Source organism: Octopus sinensis, linkage group LG5 (genome assembly GCF_006345805.1).
Source record: "Octopus sinensis linkage group LG5, ASM634580v1, whole genome shotgun sequence".
NCBI lineage: Eukaryota > Metazoa > Mollusca > Cephalopoda > Octopoda > Octopodidae > Octopus > Octopus sinensis.
In genome coordinates, this window is record NC_043001.1 from 120,718,917 (window position 1) to 120,740,805 (window position 21,889).

At 36.5% G+C, this 21,889-nt stretch overlaps 1 protein-coding gene across 2 annotated transcripts in view; it reads left to right on the forward strand.

The window, feature by feature from the left end:
- Positions 1–13,541: 13,541 nt before the first annotated feature.
- The window catches only part of LOC115212290 (cAMP-dependent protein kinase type II regulatory subunit), a 164,559-nt gene continuing 156,211 nt past the window's right edge, over positions 13,542–21,889 (forward strand). The window contains exon 1 of one of the 2 annotated variants that reach the window (XM_036503026.1): positions 13,542–14,487. In XM_036503026.1, coding sequence (XP_036358919.1) covers positions 14,244–14,487 — 244 coding nt within the window. In that variant the 5' untranslated portion in view covers positions 13,542–14,243. The remainder of the gene's footprint in view (positions 14,488–21,889) is intronic. The other variant, XM_029781132.2, reaches the window with a different exon arrangement.

A 21,889-nucleotide genomic window follows, 5' to 3' on the forward strand; every position in this document is an offset into this window, starting at 1 on the left:
AGAACATTAATAATGTTGGTTTCAAATGTTAGCACAAGGCCAGAAATCTCGGGGGAGGAGATAAATCGATTACATCGACCCCAGTGCTCAACAGGTATTTATTTTATCGATCCTGAAAGGATGAAAGGTTATGTCGACCTCGGTGGAATTTGTATTCAAAGTGTAAAGCCGAACGAAATGCCTATTTCTTTACTACCCACAAGGGGCTACTCACAGAAGGGACAAACAAGGACAGACAAACGGATTATGTCGATTATATCGACCCCAGTGCGTAACTGGTACTTATTTAATCGACCCCGAAAGGATGAAAGGCAAAGTCAACCTCGGCGGAATTTGAACTCAGAACGTAACAGCAGACGAAATACGGTTACGCATTTCGCCCGGCGTGCTAACGTTTATGCCAGCTCGCCGCCAACCGAACGAAATGCCGCCAATCATTTTACCCGGCGTGCTAACGATTCTTATTTCTTTATTGCCCACAAAGGGCTAAACATAGAGGCGATAAACAAGGAGAGATAAACGGATTAAGTCGATTACATCGACCCCAGTGCGTAACTGGTACTTAATTTATCGACTCCGAAAGGATGAAAGGCAAAGCCGACCTCGGCGGAATTTGAACTCAGAACGTAGCGGCATACGAAATACTGCTAAGCATTTCGCCCGGTGTACTAACGATTCTGCCAGCTCACCGCCTTAGCCAGCTCGCTTCCTTTTAATAATCCTTTCCACTAAAGGCACAAGGCTTAAAATTTGGTCGAGGGGAGTGCTAGTCGACTACATCGGCCCCAGTATTTCACTGGTACTTAATTAATCGACCCCGAAAGGATGAAAGGCAAAGTCGACCTCGGCGGAATTTGAACTCAGATCGTAGCGGCAGATAAAATACCCCTAAGCATTTCGCCCGGTGTGCTAACGATTCTGCCAGCTCGCCACCTTCAACGGACATTAAATAATGTTAAGATGATAATTGAAAAGTTGTAACCAGAAATTGAACCTGAATTGCCAACTCGATAAGTTAGGAGCTTATCGCATACTTTACAGAATTTATGTCACATTTAATGCTCTCCACCATTTTGATCACGTTACTTATAAATAATCTTCTTTAATAATACAATAGAATAGAGACCGAAGAAAGAGGGGAATGTAATTCTTATTTGTAATTTAAATATAATAAAAAAGTTTCTATGGTGCAATAAAATAGTTTTTTCTTTTTTTCTTAATGGCAATCATAAATATCGGTTTCAAATTTTAGCACAAGGCCAACAATTTCGGGATAGGGACTAAGTCGATTAAATCGACCCCAGTGTTATCAATCCCGAAAGGATTAAAGGCAAAGTTGACCCTGGAGGCATTTGAACCAAGATCGTAAAGACGGACGAAATGCCACTAAGCATTTTGCCCGACGTGCTAATGATACGCCCACCTCGCCGCCCTAATAGCAATTATAAATATCTTTTCTACTCTAGGCACAAGGCTCGAAATCTTGGGGGAGGGGGCCAGTCGATTAGATCAACCCCAGTGCGCAACTGGTACTTAATTTATCGACCCCGAAAGGATGAAAGGCAAAGTCGACCTCGGCGGAAGCAATTATAAATATCACCAAAGATTTGCTCGTTTTTCTCTTCTTTCCTTCTGATTTAGAAGGAATTTCTTTTTTTATTTCTAAATTTATTTTTTTATTTATGTTAATTGTTTCAGTCATTTGACTGTGGCTGCGCAGGAACATCCAGCTTGGAGGGTTTCGTCACACAAATTAAACCTGGAACTTTATATTACTTATCATATCGGTCTGTATTGCCGAACCGCTAGTTTACGGGAGCAAAAACAAACCGGCACACACACACAAATATAAATATATATGTATGTATATATATATATATATATATATATATATATATAATATATATATATATATATATACATATATATATATATATATATATATGGATGTGTGTGTATATATGTGTGCATGTATATATATATGTATGTATATGTACATGTGTATATTTATGTATTTATGGACATAGGTATATATATGTTTGTTTAAGGATTGTGTATACTATATATGTATATATATATATATATGTATGTATGTATATATATATGTATGTATGTATATATATATATATATATATATATAATATATATATATATATTATATATATACAGGGTTATTCAAAGGAATGAACCGGTTTCATTATGCAATATTTTAATAAGGAAAAGCGATAGAAAACTCCAGCTAAGTCACAAGTATTTACTCCCAATCGACTTTTATTTCCTGTCTTACAAGTGTCCAATGTGGCCACCACCTGCAGCACGGACAACATCAATGCGATAAGAGAATTCCTCCCAGGCGCATATCTGCTTGACCTGCGAGATCCCCAGACCTCACCGCGTGTGATTTTTTTTTCTTGTGGGGATATGTAAAAGATCGCGTTTATGTTCTGCCGCTACCCACTGACCTCGATGACCTTAAACATCGAATAACAACAGCGATCAACTCAGTGGATCGGGATATGTTGATATGTGTCTGGGAGGAATTCTCTTATCGCATTGATGTTGCTCGTGCTGCAGGTGGTGGCCACATTGAACACTTGTAAGACAGGAAATAAAAGTTGACTGTGAGTAAATACTTGTGACTTAGCTGGAGTTTTCTATTGCTTTTCCTTATTAAAATATTCGTAATGAAATCGGTTCATTCTTTTTGAATAACCCTGTAGACACACACACACACACACACACACACAAACACTACGGTCGCCCTTTAGTTTCTGTCGACCAAATCCACTCACAGGACATCGGTCGGCTTGAGGCTCTAGAAGAAGACATTTGCCCAATGTGCTGCGCAGTGAGATTGAACTCAAGACCCCAGAGCAAACTTCTAAACCTCATATCCACACCTGCAAACTTCTATTTCATATTTTACATTCTGTTGCATTTACCCTAATACTTTTCTTTGTCCTCCTCAACACTAAATTCTTGAAGACTTCAGTTGCAGCGGAAGGGATTTTAGATGCGCTAAAATTCTAACGTGTTTAAGAAAGATGCACTTTTAGTTTTCATAGGAAATTTCGATATGGAAGTTCCAACACTCCGCTAGTTGAGAGAGAGAGAGAGAGAGAGAGAAGAGGAATAAATGCAATAAGAGAGATAATACTTGTATATAATACGTGAAGTACAGACAAACAGACAAAGAAAGAAAAAACACCCACAATTTTCTTACATAATTATATCATTTATCGCTATTTTTCTAGCTACTACGAAGAGATAGTTATGGTGTGCGTCTACACTATGCGGTATTCACCTAATCTCAACAATATTGCAATAGCTGTCTCATAATGGAAGGTTAGGAGAAAATGTATTTATATATTATCTATTTTGTACGTTTGCATATAAGTGTGTGTGTACGTATGTAATAAATATGTATACAAACTATAATACGCGCGCGTGTGTGTGTATACAAAATATTTAATACGTTTTTTTTTATGTATATCATATTATATATGTGTGTGTGTGTGTGTGTGTGTGGCGCAGGCGTGGCTGTGTGGTAAGTAGCATGCTTACCAACCACATGGTTCCATGTCCAGTCCCACTGCCTGGCACCTTGGCCCGACCAAAGCCCTGTGAGTGAATTTGGTAGGCGGAAACTGAAAGAAGCCCGTCGTATATATGTGTGTGTGTGTGTGTGTGTGTGTGTGTGTGTGTGTTATTCCCCCATCATCGCTTGACAACGGGTGTTGGTGTGATTACGTCCCCGTAACTTAGCAGTTCGGCAAAAGGGAATGATAGAATAAGTACCAAGCTTACAAAGAATAGGTCCTGGCTCAAGTTGTTCGACTAAAGGCGATGCTCCAGCATGGCCGCATTAAAACAAGTAAAAAAAATAAGAGAATATATATACGTTTATTAATTTGTGTTGCAAGATTCCTGATATGAAATCGTGTATTGAAACAGATATTGTTTCGAGACAGTCATTTTTTTTGTTTTTCAAATAAACACACACTCTCTCTATATTTTTCCTTCACTCGTTTATTACTGTTCTTATTTTATTATTTCAACTCATGCCCACTGTCCGGAAATCTTTCGTCACACATCTTTGACTTCTTCAGCGACACAGTGTTAAAAGAATCAAATAAGAACAGTAATAAACGAGTGAAAAAAAAGATATAGTGTGTGTATTTGGAAAAAAAATGACCGTCCCGAAATACAACAAGATAGATAGATAGATAGATAGATAGATAGATAGATATAGATAGATAGATAGATAGACAGACAGACAGACAGACAGACAGACAGATAGAGAGATTGAGAGATAGAGAGATATACACATATATACATATATATACACGCAACACATACATAAACACGTTACAGAATACTCATATATACATATATATGAACATATATATATATATATATATATATATATATTATATATATATATATATATATCACGTGATCACGTGACCGACCAGACCATCAGATGTTGCTACACATCGCTGGTCACAATGCGTTCGCATTGTTTTAGCCTTTGAATGACGCCAATATGAATATATATATATATATATATATATATATATATATATATATATATATATATATATGGTTGAAAATATCGTCATAGGTATAAATATATACCATAAACACTTATAGAAAAAAATATTATTATTACTGTTTTTTTTTTCCCTTTTACAACTTGCTTGTAAATATCTGATTTTTCCTAATTACCGTTTTTTTATTCTCCCTTATTGTATCTTATTTTAATTTACTTTATTTTGTTAAACCTTTTTTGGTGTCTTTCCAAAAATTCTTCACACTGATGAGAATGCCAATTCATAAATTTAATTATAATTATTATGATTATAATTTTTTTCATGCATATTTGTATTGTCCTTTGAAACGCGCGTATGCATTGAATCCTATTTTGTATTAAATCTAATTTTGACGCAACATCTTTTTCTCCTCCATTTTTCTATAATTGTTTATGGTATATTTATACCTATAACGATATTTTTCAACTACTATTTTCATATTCTTACTACTTGCTCTGGCTGTTTTTTATGAATATGATGAATCTTTATTAGAAATCATTATTTCTCTCTTTTTGAACCTCTCAAAAAGTTTAAATTGTTCTCTTTTGAACTTATTTTTCCCACATATGTATATGTATGTCTGTATGTATATATATATATATATATATATATAAATTTGAAAAGCTAAACGCGAAACCGGTCTTTCTTCTAAATTATGTCATTGTAAGAAAAAAATTTCTAATATTCTTCACACATATTGACTCAAAAATATATTTTTTTTAACCTTTAAGCCTTCTGTAGTTTTTTCACTTTTTACTATTTTCTAAATATATATATATATATATACATACATACATACATACATACATACATACATACATACATACATACATGCATACATACATACATACATATATATATTATATATATATATATATATATATATTTTCGTTTTCGTCTCTTGTATTTACATCTGTCTTGTGCGTTCACATTCCTGTCTTCTACCAAGAAATCTAATGCTTACAGCTTAGTTTTTTTTCTTGGGGCTGGCCGAGTTGGAGCAAATATCAGAATTGAACAGCCGAAATTTGCTATGATGATTCGGTGTCTGACTGAAGATTGAAGGCTTCGAATGATTTGTCTGTGTTCCGTGTTCGTCCCTTCCTGTATTTCACGTTCATTTATATAAAAACATTTATTCTTATATATATATATATTATATATATATATATATATATAATATATATATATCATATTAAATATAAGGCATGAAAGATATGCAGTGGTTTATATATAGAGAATCCTGGAAGGTCTAGCACCCAATTTTGGAATTGAAAACTATATCAAGTGAAAAGTGAGACGGCACTGCACAGCACCAAAGATCCTGTCTTCTCAATCTAGAATAAGGACCTAATACTGTAACGGTACAGAAAGGAAACCCAAACAAACTGAAGGGCGGTATTCCAGCATCACCTCAGCCTCTCGCTGACACTAGTAAAAGATATATATATATATATAAACTTCGGTAACTAAGGTTTGAGCCATCACTGACTCATGGCATGTCTAAATTCATGCCACCAACTGGACATCATCGTCCATTCGAGTAGGAAGTTGTTGTTTCCCGAAATATGTCCGGGTGTTGATGATTTATTTGATATTTCTTGGAGAAATCTGTCTACATACCATTTGAATGTTGTTTTTTTTTTCTTTTGTGATTTCTTTTTGGATAATGTTTAATAAGGCGGCACCATTTGGCATAAGTATTGCAATGTGATGTGAGCTCAATTTTTGTATGGAGTGTATGTCACAGGAACCAAGCCTTAAGCGATATTTGGATTTGATTCTGGCATTGTTTGGACGATGTTATCTTTTCCAGCTCGAAGAAACGATGTAGCGCTCGCGGCAGTGTTGAAGAGAATATAGAGTTTGAGCTTTTTAAGGCAAACCAAATAATCAAGGTCGGTCTCGTCATTTACTTATTTAATTAATTATTTATATGTGTGATCGATCTCTAGGATGCTTCTATTTACATAATGAATCGTTCTGTGTAGGTAAACCACAATGGGAAGCAGTATTCAGTGTAAGATGTAACAAACGTAAAGAAGAGAAGAATGGCCGTTTCAGGATCTCTGGACCGAAAAGTTCTAAGGATTCACTAACACAGTCTGCGGGTCACATCGATTTTGTTATTGTTGAGTAGATAAACTAGAAAATTTCCTCATTCAAGGTTTTGTTTTGTTTTGCTTTCAACCATCAAATCTCTCCGTATAAACCAGATTGAAGTTCTCTTCGGCTGTATACTCCCTTGATGGCTCTCTGGGGCTTAATCATCTGCAAAAAGCAAAGATTTTTATTTTACTGCTTGACAACATTTGCAATGTTACTTTTGTAAATAATAAGCACAAGTGGACTCAGTACTACACCCTGGTGGACACCACTAATGACGTTTGCTGATCATGAATAAATTGCATCGATCACAACACAATGGATCCTAGTTGTTAAGAAACATTTAACCCACTGCAGTAGCTTTCCACCGTTTCCAATGTCGGATAGTTTCCTCTGCATGATTCTTCGGAACTCTGTCGAAAGATTTGCTGAAGTCAAAGTAAATGAGATCTGTGTCAGAGCCCTGTCCCTGAGCATTTAAGATACCATCAAAGTAGTATAGAAGCTATAAAAACGAAATCCCATATTGATTGGAAACATGAGATGACTTTTCTCTAAGTAGGCAGCTGTGTTGGGTTTCACTATCTTCTTGAATGCTTTAATGATATGAGACGTCAGATTAATTTACTGTGGGCGATTTATTCCTCTTTTTAAAAACTAGAATAATACCGCGACAGAAAAGAGTTCAGAAGTAGCATTTAGAGTCCAGCGATTCCTTTCAGAGATTAGTAAAATGAGATGCAAAGCTAAAGCCCGCACTCCAAAACACCAGTGTGGGTCAATACTTACAACAGAACTGAGATTATTCCTATTAATTGGCAAACTGATGTCTGCAGTGCTGAAAGGTATGTCAGGGAAAATATGCAGACGATTTACTCCATCGATACCACCTAAGTCAACTGCATCAGGATCACTGAAAACAGAGCAGTATTCAGTAGAATCTTCACCTAATCTATGCTTCGTTCGGAAAGATGTCGTGTTCACGTCTTCATCAATCAGTTGACCATAAGACAAAAAAGTGACCCTATACTTCTCCCTTTTTTTCGTATTCTTCTTTTTACGGATGAAAAGATTTGAGGATGGTCTGATAATTTTTGTAATGGTCCAGTCACTTTCAGCGGCCCTTTTATTATTAATGAGAAACCTCATACAGCTCTGGCGATGTCACTTTTCCAACTCCCTTGAGAGAAAAGAGGTTGTTTCTTATTTCTTTATTGCCCACAAGGGGCTAAACATAGAGGGGACAAACAAGGACAGACAAAGGGATTAAGTCGTATACATCGACCAGAGTGCGTAACTGGTACTTAATTTATCTACCCCGAAAGGATGAAAGACAAAGTCGACCTTGGCGGAATTTGAACTCATAACGAAAAGACAGACGAAATACCGCTAAGCATTTTGCCCGGCGTGCTAACGTTTCTGCCAACTCGCCGCCTTCATGAGGGAAAAGAGGTTGTTTCTGGCAGTATTTTAGCAGACTTAATCTTTTTTAACTCTTTCTAATTTTTCTTTTTTTCTCTTGGTTGCATGGATCTATTTTTGCTTGTGGGGCGTGATGGCATGTGATTTGTGCATACATATGTGGGTAGTTGTGTCCTCAAATGGCTGTTAAAACACTGTTATATCGGAGGATATGTTTTGAACTCTATATCTGCAAATGTGTAAGAGGTTAATTGGCGAACTACATCAACTTAGAGGACCAAATGATAGAGAAATGGTTTAAAATTAATGATGTAAAGAATTCTTAGTTGGGAAACATTCATAGTCGTTGTTGGTATTATATCTATTGTAGTCGTTTAACTCCTGTTGAGCCCTATTTGAGTACATATATAGTGAAAATCATTCCGGCTATGAACCTACCTTCGCCAGACACAAATGACAGTGCGTCATTTAATTTTTCTTTCATTTCAAGACAGTGAGAGATATGACTGGTAGAGGCCGTCTCATTGGCTCAGCCGTTGACAGAAAGAAACCAATCACAGAATGAGCATAGATATGTATACATAAATTATGTGTATATATCTATTGTTTATACATATGCGGTTTTCAAAGCATAGGCTCTGTGTGTTCTTTGTGTCAGTGTGTACATATGCTCGTATGTATGAAACCACATGTTTACGTATACACATACATTTGTGTGTGTGTGTGTGTGTGTGTTTACAAATGTACACTCGTGCGTGCGTGAGCTCATGAGTTTTCTAAGTTATACCAACTGCAAATCCTCGGTGACAACACGACATGGGATTGATTTTGTATCGGGGACAGACGTCTGCATAAACTCACACATGGATTGGGTTGTCCGGAAAGTTCGTGCCGATTTATAGTAGCTTACCTTTCGACTTATTTTAGAACATGGTTGAGTCCATAAAATAGGATTTGACTCCACCTCCATTTAGAGCACAGTTTAAGCCATCTTTTCGTGGAAGAAGGTTTATGTTTCTATAACCTGCGTTAATTCTGTAACCCTTTAAAATGGAAAATAAGAAAGTTCATTTTCGGCACCTGATGCTTTGGGAACCAGACAAAAATTGCTGCAGCTCGGCTGGGATGTGTTACCCCCACCCTCCATATTCACAAGATATTGCTCCTTCAGATTTCCACTTATTCAGGTCTCTGCAGAATAGTCTTAATGGTAAAAATTTCAATTCCTTGGATGGCGTAAACAGATACCTTGATGAATTCTTTGCCATGAAACCATCTCAGTTTTCAAGTTAAAGGAAAGATGGAGACGCATTATGCAACAAAATGGCTCATATTTGGTTGATTAAAAATGTAACGAACTTTCCGGACAACCCAATAATTTGTGCCTCTTAAAATTAGGTGTGTGCCCTTTACAATAGAAATATGTGTTTCTGTGCATACATGCATGTATGTAGCTATGCATGCATGTCTACTTCACCTCAAATGGCGCTCTTTCAAAACTGATTTCAGTGGGCAATAACTTTAAACAAAGAGATATTCTTGCGTCAACTTTGTTTTGTATATAATTCGGTAATTCTGGCTGCTCATACACTTAAAGACTATGATCTGTTGGCACCTTTGTCTGCTATTGTATAACAGGTAAAGTATTTAATGTAAATCGTTTCAAAGCTAAATCGAAGACCTTTATAGCCCAGGTTTGCAATTTGCTATGTGCTGATTATTGTGACTCGCTGAGAACAAGATATTCTAAAACTAATTAACCTCTTCTCTAGTATGTATAAGCCTGAAGTAGAATAAATTGGGGTTTACCACAGCTCCAGTAGAGATGTTTATAGAACTAAATAGACTAGTACAAAAGACCATCTTGATTTAGTGGATTCTTTGATGTATCTTGCCAGCTCTGTCTCCGGGAAAAGATTCCCTAGATTTCGAAATGAATTTGAGAACTGAGAAGGCTTCAACTGAGTCTGGACAGACGGTGATTTGAAACTGTCCACTATATTATGAATCTATTGCTGTTCGGATCATCGAAACCTACGGTAGTCATCTGAGGCACGAACGCCTTTTGAAAACACATCAAAATATTCAAATAATTTCACTAGAAATGTCAAAAAATGTTAAACATCAGCTGAAAATCGTTTACGCATGATAGAGAAGGGTTGGAAATGGCTGACGCGCCTTATCAAGTTCCAGATGCGATTATTCGATCATGTCATCTTACTTGATCTTCAAACGTGATTACTTTATAAAGAATTAATTCTTGGTAAGCATCCAGGTATAAACCAGAAAACTAAATTTTTCCTGGCCTCGCAAGCCACAACGTTAAGTCATTAAACATCAGCAAAGTTGTTTGTGCCCAAGGAGGTGCTCATGTATGGCAAAGGCTGAAAATCCATTTTGTACGAAAGCACATGCGCAGAGGTGTTGTCGGTGATGTGATCCTTCTCAACATTATGTGCGACAGTTTTCACAAAAAGAAAATCATAATTTAAACGCTGCCATAGCTACGTTGTCATCTGAGGGACGGCCCGTGGTAGAGATGATATTAAACCTGTTACAGGCATACGTCTATCATAAGAAATTGGTTATACTCGTAATCGATTTGACAACCACCTTGCAAGTAAGTATGTGTGTAGGTAGGTAGGTAGTAGATCGGTAGGTAAGCATGTGTGTATGTTCTCTTTCTCTTTTTAATTTACAGTAAATTTTGACAATTTTGACAATAGAGTAAATTTTGACAAGCAACGTTGTGAAGGAAAGTATCATGTTTTAACCATCTTAAGAAGGCCTTGCAGATTTTTATAGACCTTGCAGATTTTTTGTAGTATATGAATTCAGTTTTGCATTCTCTCTACCTGTGTATGTATGTATGTATGTATGTATGTATGTATGTATGTATGTATGCATGCATGTATGTATGTATGTATGTATGTATGTATGTATGTATGTATGTATGTATGTATGTATGTATGTATGCATGCATGTATGTATGCATGTATGTATGCATCTACGCGTAACTATATATGTGTATGTACACGTATATATGTATGCACATGTATTTATGTGCACGCATCTTGTATGCGTATCTATGTATTTACACGTATCTATGTATGTGTATCTATGTATTTACACGCATATGTATGTATGTATATATGCAAATCTGTAATTATGCATGCGCGTATATATATATATATATATATATATATATATATTTATTTATTTATTTATATGCATATATGCATGTATATAACAGGTAAATGTCCATGTATATACGTATGAATGTTTATATATAAGTGCGCATGTATGCATGCATACATACATATATGCATACATAAATTTATGCATGCACGTATGCATATATATATATAGAGAGAGAGAGAAAGATGGTGTAGAATATTGATAGATAGATAGATAGATAGATAGATAGATAGATAGATAGATAGATAGATAGATGATAGATAGATGGATGGATGGATGGATAGATAGATGATAGATAGATAGATAGATAGGTAGATAGATAGATAGATATTTAGATAGATAGATAGATAGATAGATAGATAGATAGATAGATAGATAGATGATAGATATTTAGATAGATAGATAGATAGATAGATAGATAGATAGATAGATAGATAGATAGATAGATAGATAGATAGATAGATGATAGATATTTAGATAGATAGATAGATAGATAGATAGATAGATAGATAGATAGATAGATAGATAGATAGATAGATAGATAGATAGAATAATTCTGAGACTGAAAGACGTTTTGCTTTTGTTTTTTGTTTTCTTTTTTGTCTTGTGCTGCAGATGAATAAAAGATATAAAATTAAAGGGGAAACGACAGAGAAGAAAGAGTAGAGAAATAAGATAGGAAGAGAATAGAGTGAGAAAAGGCAGGATGGAAGTAGAGTGACGGAGAGAAAGAGACGGAGGGGGTGGAGTGAGAGAGAGAAAGAAAGAAAGAAAGAAAGAAAGAAAGAAAGACACCGTGTTAGAAAATAGATAGAGTAAACATGAGAGAGAGAGGGGGGGCTTTACAAGTGTGAGAGAATATTAAGAGAAAGAAACGGAGAAAAAGAAAAGATAAAACAACTAAATAAAATGTAAGAGGGAGAGGGGGAGGAAGAAAGAGATTGCGTGTATGAAAGAAGACAGAGGGGGGGGGGGAGAAAGAAAGGAGAGATATCTGAGAAAGTGCAAAAGAAAGTGTGGAGAGGGAAAAAGAAGGTAAGAAGAAATGTAAGGCAAAATAGTGTCAGAAAGAGAGAGGGAGAGAGAGGGGAGAGAGAACGAGAGAGAGAGCATAACAGGTAATAGCGAGTGAAAAGGTTGGAGGAGAGGGAGGTAAATAGAAAACGCAAGTGAACAAGTGTTAGAATATGAGTAAGAGAGAGAAGAAGAGAGAAGGAGTAAACGAATATGAGAAGGAGAGAGAGATAAAGGAAGAGGTAAGTGGAAGAGTGGAGGAGCGGTGGCGGCGGCGATAACAAGCAGCAGCAGCAGCAGCAGCAGCAGCAAGACGCGGAAGGAAAGAAAGGAAGGAAGAAAGAAAGCAGATTTTGTAATTCAGTTGTCGCGTGTCTCTGCTTCTGACTCGATTCTCTGTCTTTCTCCCTCTCCCTCTCTCTCTCCCTCTCCCTCTCTCCCTCTCTCTCCCTCTCTCCCTCTTTAGCACTGTTTTATCGTAGCTTTGCATGCAAATGGATAGGTCTTTCCCTCCTCTTCATCTCTGTCATTACCATCGCCGCCACCGCCACCATCCGTTTTATTATTGTTTCTATCATTTCTAACGCTGAAGTTTTTGGATTTAAATGAAAAAAAAAAGTGAAAAAGAGGGAGAGAGTGACAGAGAGAAGGAACGAATGCAAAGGAAAAGGGAAAACCAAAGAACAGCATAAAAACAAATAAGGTGACAGAGGTGAACGATATATATATATATTATATATATACATACATATATATATACATATATATATATATATATATATATATATATATATTACATATATACATACGGATGTATGTAAATATATATACATCGCCGCTGTCAAAAGCCAAAAAACGTCGAGGGGAAAAAATTACAAATATTTTGGAAGAAAGAAAACACGATCGAAAATATTTATGTTATACAATATTTTCTTTTGCTTAAATCTATGTCTATATATGCATATATCTAAGCTTTATTGTATGTTTACATATGAACAGTTGAATGTATTGAACCGTTTTTCTTCTTGTTGTTGTTTTGTCTGTGTAAAATACACATCCGCACATTCTTGCAGAATACCCACATCTTCTTTACATATCCGCCAATAATAGCAAATACTCACACACTTACACACACAAACACACATACATACATACATACATACATACATATATATATATATATACGTTACTATTCTAGAGTGCCGTGTCACGTTTTACATTATTTGGAAAGTATTTTTTTAGATACATTTTGGTTACCTTCTCTCTTTCTCTCTCACTGTTTCACTTTTGGAGACCAGTTGCTTTGGCGGCCCTCACACCTCCTTTAGGCAATCTTTGAGTAACTTTTTTTCTCTTCCTTATTTTTGATTTTGTTTTTCTTGGTTGTATTTTAGCCCTGTTTTTCCGTATTTATCTTTTGTTGATTTTATTTTTGTAATTATAATTCCTCTCTAAAAAAAAAAAGAAAAGAAAGAAAAAAGAAATCCCTGCATTATTTGTGTCTTTATATTCTCACACGCAAATTCGGATTCTTAAGAACTTCCTTTTCTTTTCTGTTGAAAACTTCGTAGTTTTTTTCTTTCTTTCTTGCGACTTTACCGTTAAATAATAGTTTCTCTTGTTTATATGAAGCAGTCCCATCTTTAAGCAACTTTCCATTTAAAATTATTTAAAAATTCAAAGTCCAAAGTGAAATTCTTTACATCACAAATATACATACATAACAGCAAGAACAACAGGAAATATATTTTTTTATTTATTCCCTTTATTTTTACACACAAGCATATATATATATACATATATATTATAATATTCTCTTATTGATATCTCCCACCGTGTTGTTGTTTCCGAAGTAAGCGTGCGCGTATCTGTTACTCTCTATCTCTCTCAGTCTCGTGTCTGTCAGAAGCAATGAGCTTTGAGATTCCACCCGGATTAACCGAACTTCTACAGGGTTTTACCGTGTCTGTGCTCAGAGAACGGCCAGCCAACCTTATCCAATATGCTGCAGACTATTTTACCAAACTCAACAAAACTAACCAAAGTTCTCTGTTTTCCTCTCCCGGGAGACGAAAAGATGAATGGCAGACAGGTTTATCGAAACAGTCTTCTGCCGCCACGGAGGACAGCGGCGAAGATGACTTCCCACCGGAAGGTAAGCAAAAAGAATATTTCTTTAATCATTGATGTATGCATTAATTTATAACACAGGTGTGTATGTGAGTGCTGATATGTCTGCGGGAAATGTATGCAGGGTTTTGCTCACCTGGTTTCAACATTTATGAACAGTTCATTACCATTCTCAGAGTATGTTTTATTACCGTAATTGCATCTGTATTTCATTAAAATGCGAGCGTATGCACGCGCATATAGCGTGCAAATGTTTAGTGCGCGTGCATACAACGCATGTAAATATGTGCATAAAGTGTTTGAGAGGGCGTATAATGTGTGCATGTATGTATATGTGTGCACACACACATATTTACAAAGTGTGGGGGCATAAATATTGTGTATGCGTGTATATAATGTCTGTAGGTGTATAAACGTGTGTGCGAGCTTATGTCCGTGTGTCGTGTAAATGTATCCGCATCGTATAAATGTTTATGCATTTGGGCATTCTGTAAATACACAGGTATGATGACATCTTGCATAAACATGCATGCGTGTGTGCGTGCGTGCGTGTGTGCGTGCATCGTATAAATATCTGTGCCAACATATTTTCCTAACAGTAGTTTGTGTGCATGCGAGCATTTTGTGAGGTTTTCATGCATGAGTGTTTTGTCTGCGTGTCTGTGTGTGTGTGGGCGAATGTGTGTGTGTGTGTGTGTGTGTTGATTCTATATGCGTGTATGTAAGCTTGTACTGAATTCGATAGATGCTTAACATGTACGTGTATATATTTTGTTTTCGCTGTCATGATGATGGGTGTTACTTCATGTTTATTATAGATAAATAAAAGAAGCGGTTTCCTTTCTTCTGTGGAATCTCAATTAAAATACGGTAAAACATAATAAGTGTGATAATGAATTTCTGCTAATTAGGAAGCACGCTGTTGATGCGTTTGTGCCTGCAACTTCATCGGGTGCTGTTAGCTAGCTTTCACTTCCTATTCAATCAACTCTGGTTTCGATTTCAGTTGGGAACCGCTTTTGCTTCCATCGTCTTGTTCATATTGTTGAGGAAATAATCCAGCCGTAGCATCCCTTTTTCTTATTTCTCTATACAGAAATCTTATATTTCGCTTCCTATAGTGGACAATATGTTATCAATTGCGTGTGTGCGCGCGGGAGATGAATGCCCATTGAATCTACGGCCGGGTTTCTAATACCCGAACATTCAAGCTAAGTCTATTCATAACCCGGGTTTGTAGGACGCACACACGCTGAGTTTTGGAATAAGATATTCCTACTTCAAAGGGAAGAGAAAGGGCACAAAATTGAATATTTCCCGCCCCCAACACCTTCATTTTTAAAAGTATTATGTTTCATACAATGGAAATTACGAATTCTCATTGTATCTTCCCCACCGTCCCGCCGAACAAATTCAAATTTTCACATTTTTAGCACGCCACAAATCTGTGTCTTTTCCCTTTCCTTTGATATAGAGGTAGCTATTCCAAAACACCTTTTATTTATTTATTTATTTATTTATATATATATATATATATATACATACATACACACACACACACAGGTAGAGAGGTTGCGTGCCTCTGGCCATTTGAGTCTAACGAGTCGCCTACACAGCTAAGCGCTTTATACAAGCGAAACCAATGGTCACTCTCTGATCGGTCGATCAAACAACCTCTTAACATATATATATATATATATATATATATATATATACACGCACACACACATGAGTACATATGTATTGTTCTAGCTAAATATTAGCAAAAAATTCCGTTATATATTCATATGTTATCTATATCATATCGAAAGCCGTTTTTTTTTTTATTATTATTAGTTAAGTTATAGCTCCTTATCATGAATCTTAAATGTGTTCCATGTGTAAGTCAGCATTTAAGCATGGCTTACATTTAAAGAACTGATTGTCTTGTGGGACACGTTTTAATTCACTCTCCAACATATTGGTTAAAGAAAAATGGACTGTCATGTCGACAAAGCATATTGAATAAATAATTATATCTTCAGTATAATTGTTCATGTCAATTATCCAGATAAAATATGTCTGAATGCTTCACAAAATATTTTGTCAATGGTCGCAGTGAACACCGGGGTGCAAGATGCGGTTGATCTTATTCATGAACGAAACGAGTTAATGAACGGCTTTCCTTTCCTTTCCTAATTGGACCTTAATTCACTTCATTTACAATGCTCACGATTTCAAAAAAAAAAGGTATCGACGTCATATTGTCTGATTTCTGAGATTTTGTGGCCTGGTGCCAAATTTGGATCCTTGTCGTTCTGACCCTGGTCAGTCTTAATGATCAAAGACGTTCAGTCTGCGACAATCGTATCTTTTCGTATATTAAGCACTACCATGTGCACGACGTTCTTCCTTCCTTCCTTTTTTTTTTTTTTTTTTTTTCATATAAGTTAAAAACCAAAGACACTGAGAAGTTATCTGGAGAGATTTTATCGTGAAACTGCATAGAAATTCTTTTGCAGGCTTCGTTGAGCGAAAAAGTTTTGTCTGTTTTTTTCCCAGCGGGGTTGACTTTGTCTACCATTCAGTCATTGTTATGAAGTTATATAATTAAAACTCTTATTTAATCCATCAGAGGTTTTAGAAGTTCGATCCTTTATATAAGCAATAAGAATATTCAATAGACAAATGGCATTCAATATAGAATAAGGTTTAAAACAGCAAATAACAGAACCGTTAGCAGGGCAACAGTTAGATGCTATATTGTGCAAGAGAGTATATCTAGAAAGCCAAGAATCGTAACTACTAAGCCATCTAATGCGGTCTTGTGGTTGTGATTCCTGGTTTTCAACCAGGCAACATGGGTTCAATTCCCAGCATGGAAACTGTACTAATTGTATAAATTTGTAGCCACTTCGTGCCTGCACACAGATGTAAGCATCTTCGTGTTAGTTTCAGTCTTCCATAGGGATCTCACTAGCGATGATATTCTATGCGAAGACAAGGATACAGCTGTCTCCGACACGCATGAATTGGCCAAAATATTCAAATATATTTCTATAGCAATATAACTGCATTGAATTTAAGGTGGCGAGCTGGCAGAATGGTAAGCGCGCAGGGCAAAATTCTTCGCAGCATTTCGCCCGTCTTTACGGTCTCAATATAAATGCCGCTGAGGCCGATTTTGTCTTTCGTCCTCTCGGCAGCTATAAAAGCACCAGTCGAGCATTGGAGTCGATGTAATTACCCCGAAATTGCAGGCCTTGTGCCAAAGTTTGAAACCAATATAATAGCATTGAATCAAAGCACTGTTAACGCTCAAATAATTTCATATTAAAAGAATATCTGTTTCAACAAAATTTCCATACAAGACAGACAATTGTTTTCGCTCTGAGGAATTGAATGTTGTATTTCAGTGGGGATTTTTTTGTTTGTTTTTTTAACATTTTGGAAACAAATTTTTATTAAATTGGAGAAACTGTTTCTATTCAAACGCATATTTTTCTTTCATAATAGGTCAGGAAATAGTTTCCGAACTGTAGAGTACTGGATTAAAAAACTTCCTGATTATACCGTAATATACTGAAATCAATTTAATCCGCTATATCACACTCTTTTCGGGTTGTCAGATGAAGAACGTAAGAAGTAGCGAATTAATAGAAAATAACCTGAAATAAAAATGTTGCCAGTATGTGTGTGTGTGTGTGTGTGTGTGTACGCGCGCACATACACACACACATACATATATGCGGACGCGCGGCACAGTATGACTGAATGTTTACGTTCGCTTCTCAATCTCGAGGACTTGGTTTCGATTCTGCTGTGTAGCATCTTGGGCAAGTTTCATTTCCTGTAGCCTCGGGTCCAACCATGACTTATGAGTGAAAACTAACTAAACGGAAATTGTGCAGAAGCCCGCATGGTGCATTTAATCTGTATTTCAAAAGGTTCGGCCATGTCACATTATATTTCAATGACTCTGTCCGAGAATTCCATTAAGAGTAAACGTGCCCGCAGAATACTCGGCCACTTGCATGTTAACTACTGAACACTTTCGATCGGAAAATTTGGCCATTTATTATTCTGCTAAGTACTTGGATCGATAGTATCACTTTTACCTTAATTAGAGTGTCGAAAAAATATTACTTTGAAGAATTTGTTCCGACTCTTTAATTTCAGAGTTCAAATCTCGCCGAGGTCAAATTATTTTTCATTTTTATATTTTTTTTCGGGTTCGATGAAATAAAGTACAGTCAAGTACTGATCGATGATATCGACTACACTCCTTCCCCTTAGAATTGCAGGCCTTGTTCCTAAATTAGAAGCCCTTATCGATAATTTTAAATTATATTCAATAAGATAGCTATAAAAATAAAAATTCTAAAATAGCAAGTTTGGCGCAAGCGTGGCTTACTTCCCAACCACATGGTTCCAGGTTCAGTCCCACTGCGTAGCACCTTGGCAAGTGTCTTCTAGTATAACCTCGGGCAGACCAAAGCCTTGTGAGTGGTAGACGGAAACTGAAAGAAGCCTATCATATATGTATGTGTGTCTGTGTTCCCACCACCATCGCTTGACAACCAATGCTGGTGTGTTTAGGTCCCCGTAACTTAGTTCGGCAAAAGGGGCCGATAGAATAAGTACCAAGCTTACAAAGAATAAGTCCTGGGGTCGATTTGTTCGACTAAAGGCGGTGCTCCAGCATGGCCGTAGTCAAATGACTGAAACAAATAAGAGAGTGAAAGAATATCCAAGATTTTTCAAACTAATTTATAGGTGCAGGCGTGGCTGTGTGCTAAGTAGCTTGCTTCCCAACAACATAATACCGAGTTCAGTTCCACTGCGAGGTATCTTGGGCAAGTGTCTTCTACTATAGCCTCGGGCCAACCAAAGCTTCGTGAGTGGATTTGGTAGATGGGAACTGAAAGAAATCCGTCGGACATATATATATATATGTGTGTGTGTGTGCGTGTGTTTAAAAATGTTCGCACGACTTGAAGATTCGTTCACACTTCATGATAAGTTGGTCTGGCATTGACCAACACTTGGTAAATGAAATTTTATAGACAGAAACTCGATCGAAAACTGTTGGAAGAGCCGCCGGTTAAGGGCACTACTTAATGGTGATCGATACCTTTACAAGCATGAAGCTTGCTTCCCAACCACATGGTTCCGGGTTCAATCCCACTCTGTGACACCGGGCCGATCGAAGCTATTGTGAGTGGATTTGGTAGACGGAAACTGAAAGAAGCCCGTCGTGTGTGTGTGTGTGTGTGTGTGGTGTGTGTGTGTGTGTGTGTGTGTGTGTGACCACCGCTTGACAACCTGTGTTGGTTTGTTTACATCCCCGTAACTTAGCGGTTCGGCAAAAAGAGACCGACAGAATAAGTATCAGGCTTAAAACAAAATAAGTACTGGGGTCGATTCATTCGACTAAAAGTTCGTCAAGGCGGTGCCTCAGCATGGCCGCAGTCTAATGACTGAAACAGCTAAAAAATACAGCGTATTCCATAGTTTGTATGGTCTCTGAACAAATTTCATAATTAATTGTAGTAGTATGTTGAAAAAACCCAGCCTGGCAGAGTCCTTCTCTCATAGAAAGCTCACGAATATAATTAATCAGCGTTACTACTGCTTACAGCGATTAGCTATTTTTCCCTAAAATAATGGTTTACAACGAAGTAGACTGAGCTAACCGGCCTCAGAAGCTCTAAAAAGATTCATAGGAACTACCCTTCATAATATGAATATATGAGAAAGTAGTTTCGATTCTCTATTGCAGCTTTGGCTGAAAGCATTTTCTCGCCATATGCTACATTATTGCCTTTTGGAACAGACTCAAAACACTAGATTAACTCCACCCTACGAACATAGAGGGCCTTTGTGCTTCTGCTAAAGGATACAAGTTGTCTTGAGGGGTGGAGCTTTGAAGTAGAGACAAGCAAACGATGGTGCTTGACTCATCACTTTGATGAGTGAATGTTTTTCTTGAAAAAGACTACGTATTTCTCTACGAATCAAGCATTTTGCCTGTAAAGCTAGATATATTTGCGTTTGTATTTTTTCCCTTTTTTTTTTTGTATATACTAAATATCTTATATATGCAATCAGTTCGTGCACAAATATACTCGCAGTTGCGCTCGTCAATAGATGTAACAATTATTCATATGCGGGTTATTTGAAATTGATTTCGTGTAACACTTTATTGTAAAAACTTCTACATTGGTCATGCCAGCATAAATAATAAATAAATTTGTGGATGGATGGATAGATAGATCTTAATGGCGATTCCTGATAGTGCATGCAATATTAAAAATCAAAGCTATGTAAATAAAGTAGGGTTCGTGTGTATGTATATGTACACATTTTGTTGCCGTCCCTCAAAGAAAACGGATATTTTATATTAAAATCTGGTTTGTTATTCGCGTTCTATTATATAATTCAGGCATGAATCGCGTGTCTTGCATTCATGCACAAATTGATATATATATGTGTGTGTGTGTGTGTGTGTGTGTGGAAAAGCTGCTATGCAGTTAGGATTCGTAACTAATATAATTTTGTGTGTTATAAAAACAATTTTGCATTTTTCATTTATCATTTAACATTTATCATTTAACGAGAATAGTATTGAGAATGAATTTTCCACCAACGAAACCATCATCGACTAAACCCTTTAAAGCGGTGCTCCTGCATGGCCACAGTCCATTGACTGAAACAATTAAAAGACAACAGATAAAATAGTGTGTGTGTGTGTGTGTTTATATATATATATATATATATATATATATATATATACATATATACAGTTTCTATTGTGGTGCAAAAAGAATTGTGTATGTGTCCAACATAGCTTCATGTTGCGAGTGCTCCATGGCCACAGTCAAATCACTGAAAAGAATATATACATAACGTAGAGTACGGGTTGTTCTATGATTCTGTAGTCATAGAAGTATTTCTAAAGGCTAGATAACACAGTTTGGTGTATGTAATATGTTGAACAAATCAGCCTAAGTGTCTGTCTCTCTGCAAGCTTACAAAGTGGCCATTTAGTGTTGCTACTGCGTATAACGATGAGCCATTGTCACTTGTAGGACTTTAAAAAGTTGTTGATGGACTGAACGAGTAAGAATTGACCACCTCCGGCAGATCGTCTTTTTGTTTTCAATTGAAAAAGAGGAGCTAATTATCATAATCCTTGCGAGTACTCAGAGTAGTTGTTGTTTGGGAGTTGCTGGTAAGAAGTGAATGCCAGTGAATTAGTTTCGAAGAAAGGATTTGTATGTGCTTAGTGCGAGGGCTGGGATTAGGACATAGTGAGCTCACAATAGAGGTAGGTACATCGAGTGGTTGATTAGGGTGATAGGATCTTTTCTGTTTGGCCCACACCTTTCGAAATTTTAAAATTTGGTAATTTGATGTAATTTTTCACGCTGAATCTGATGTTATTC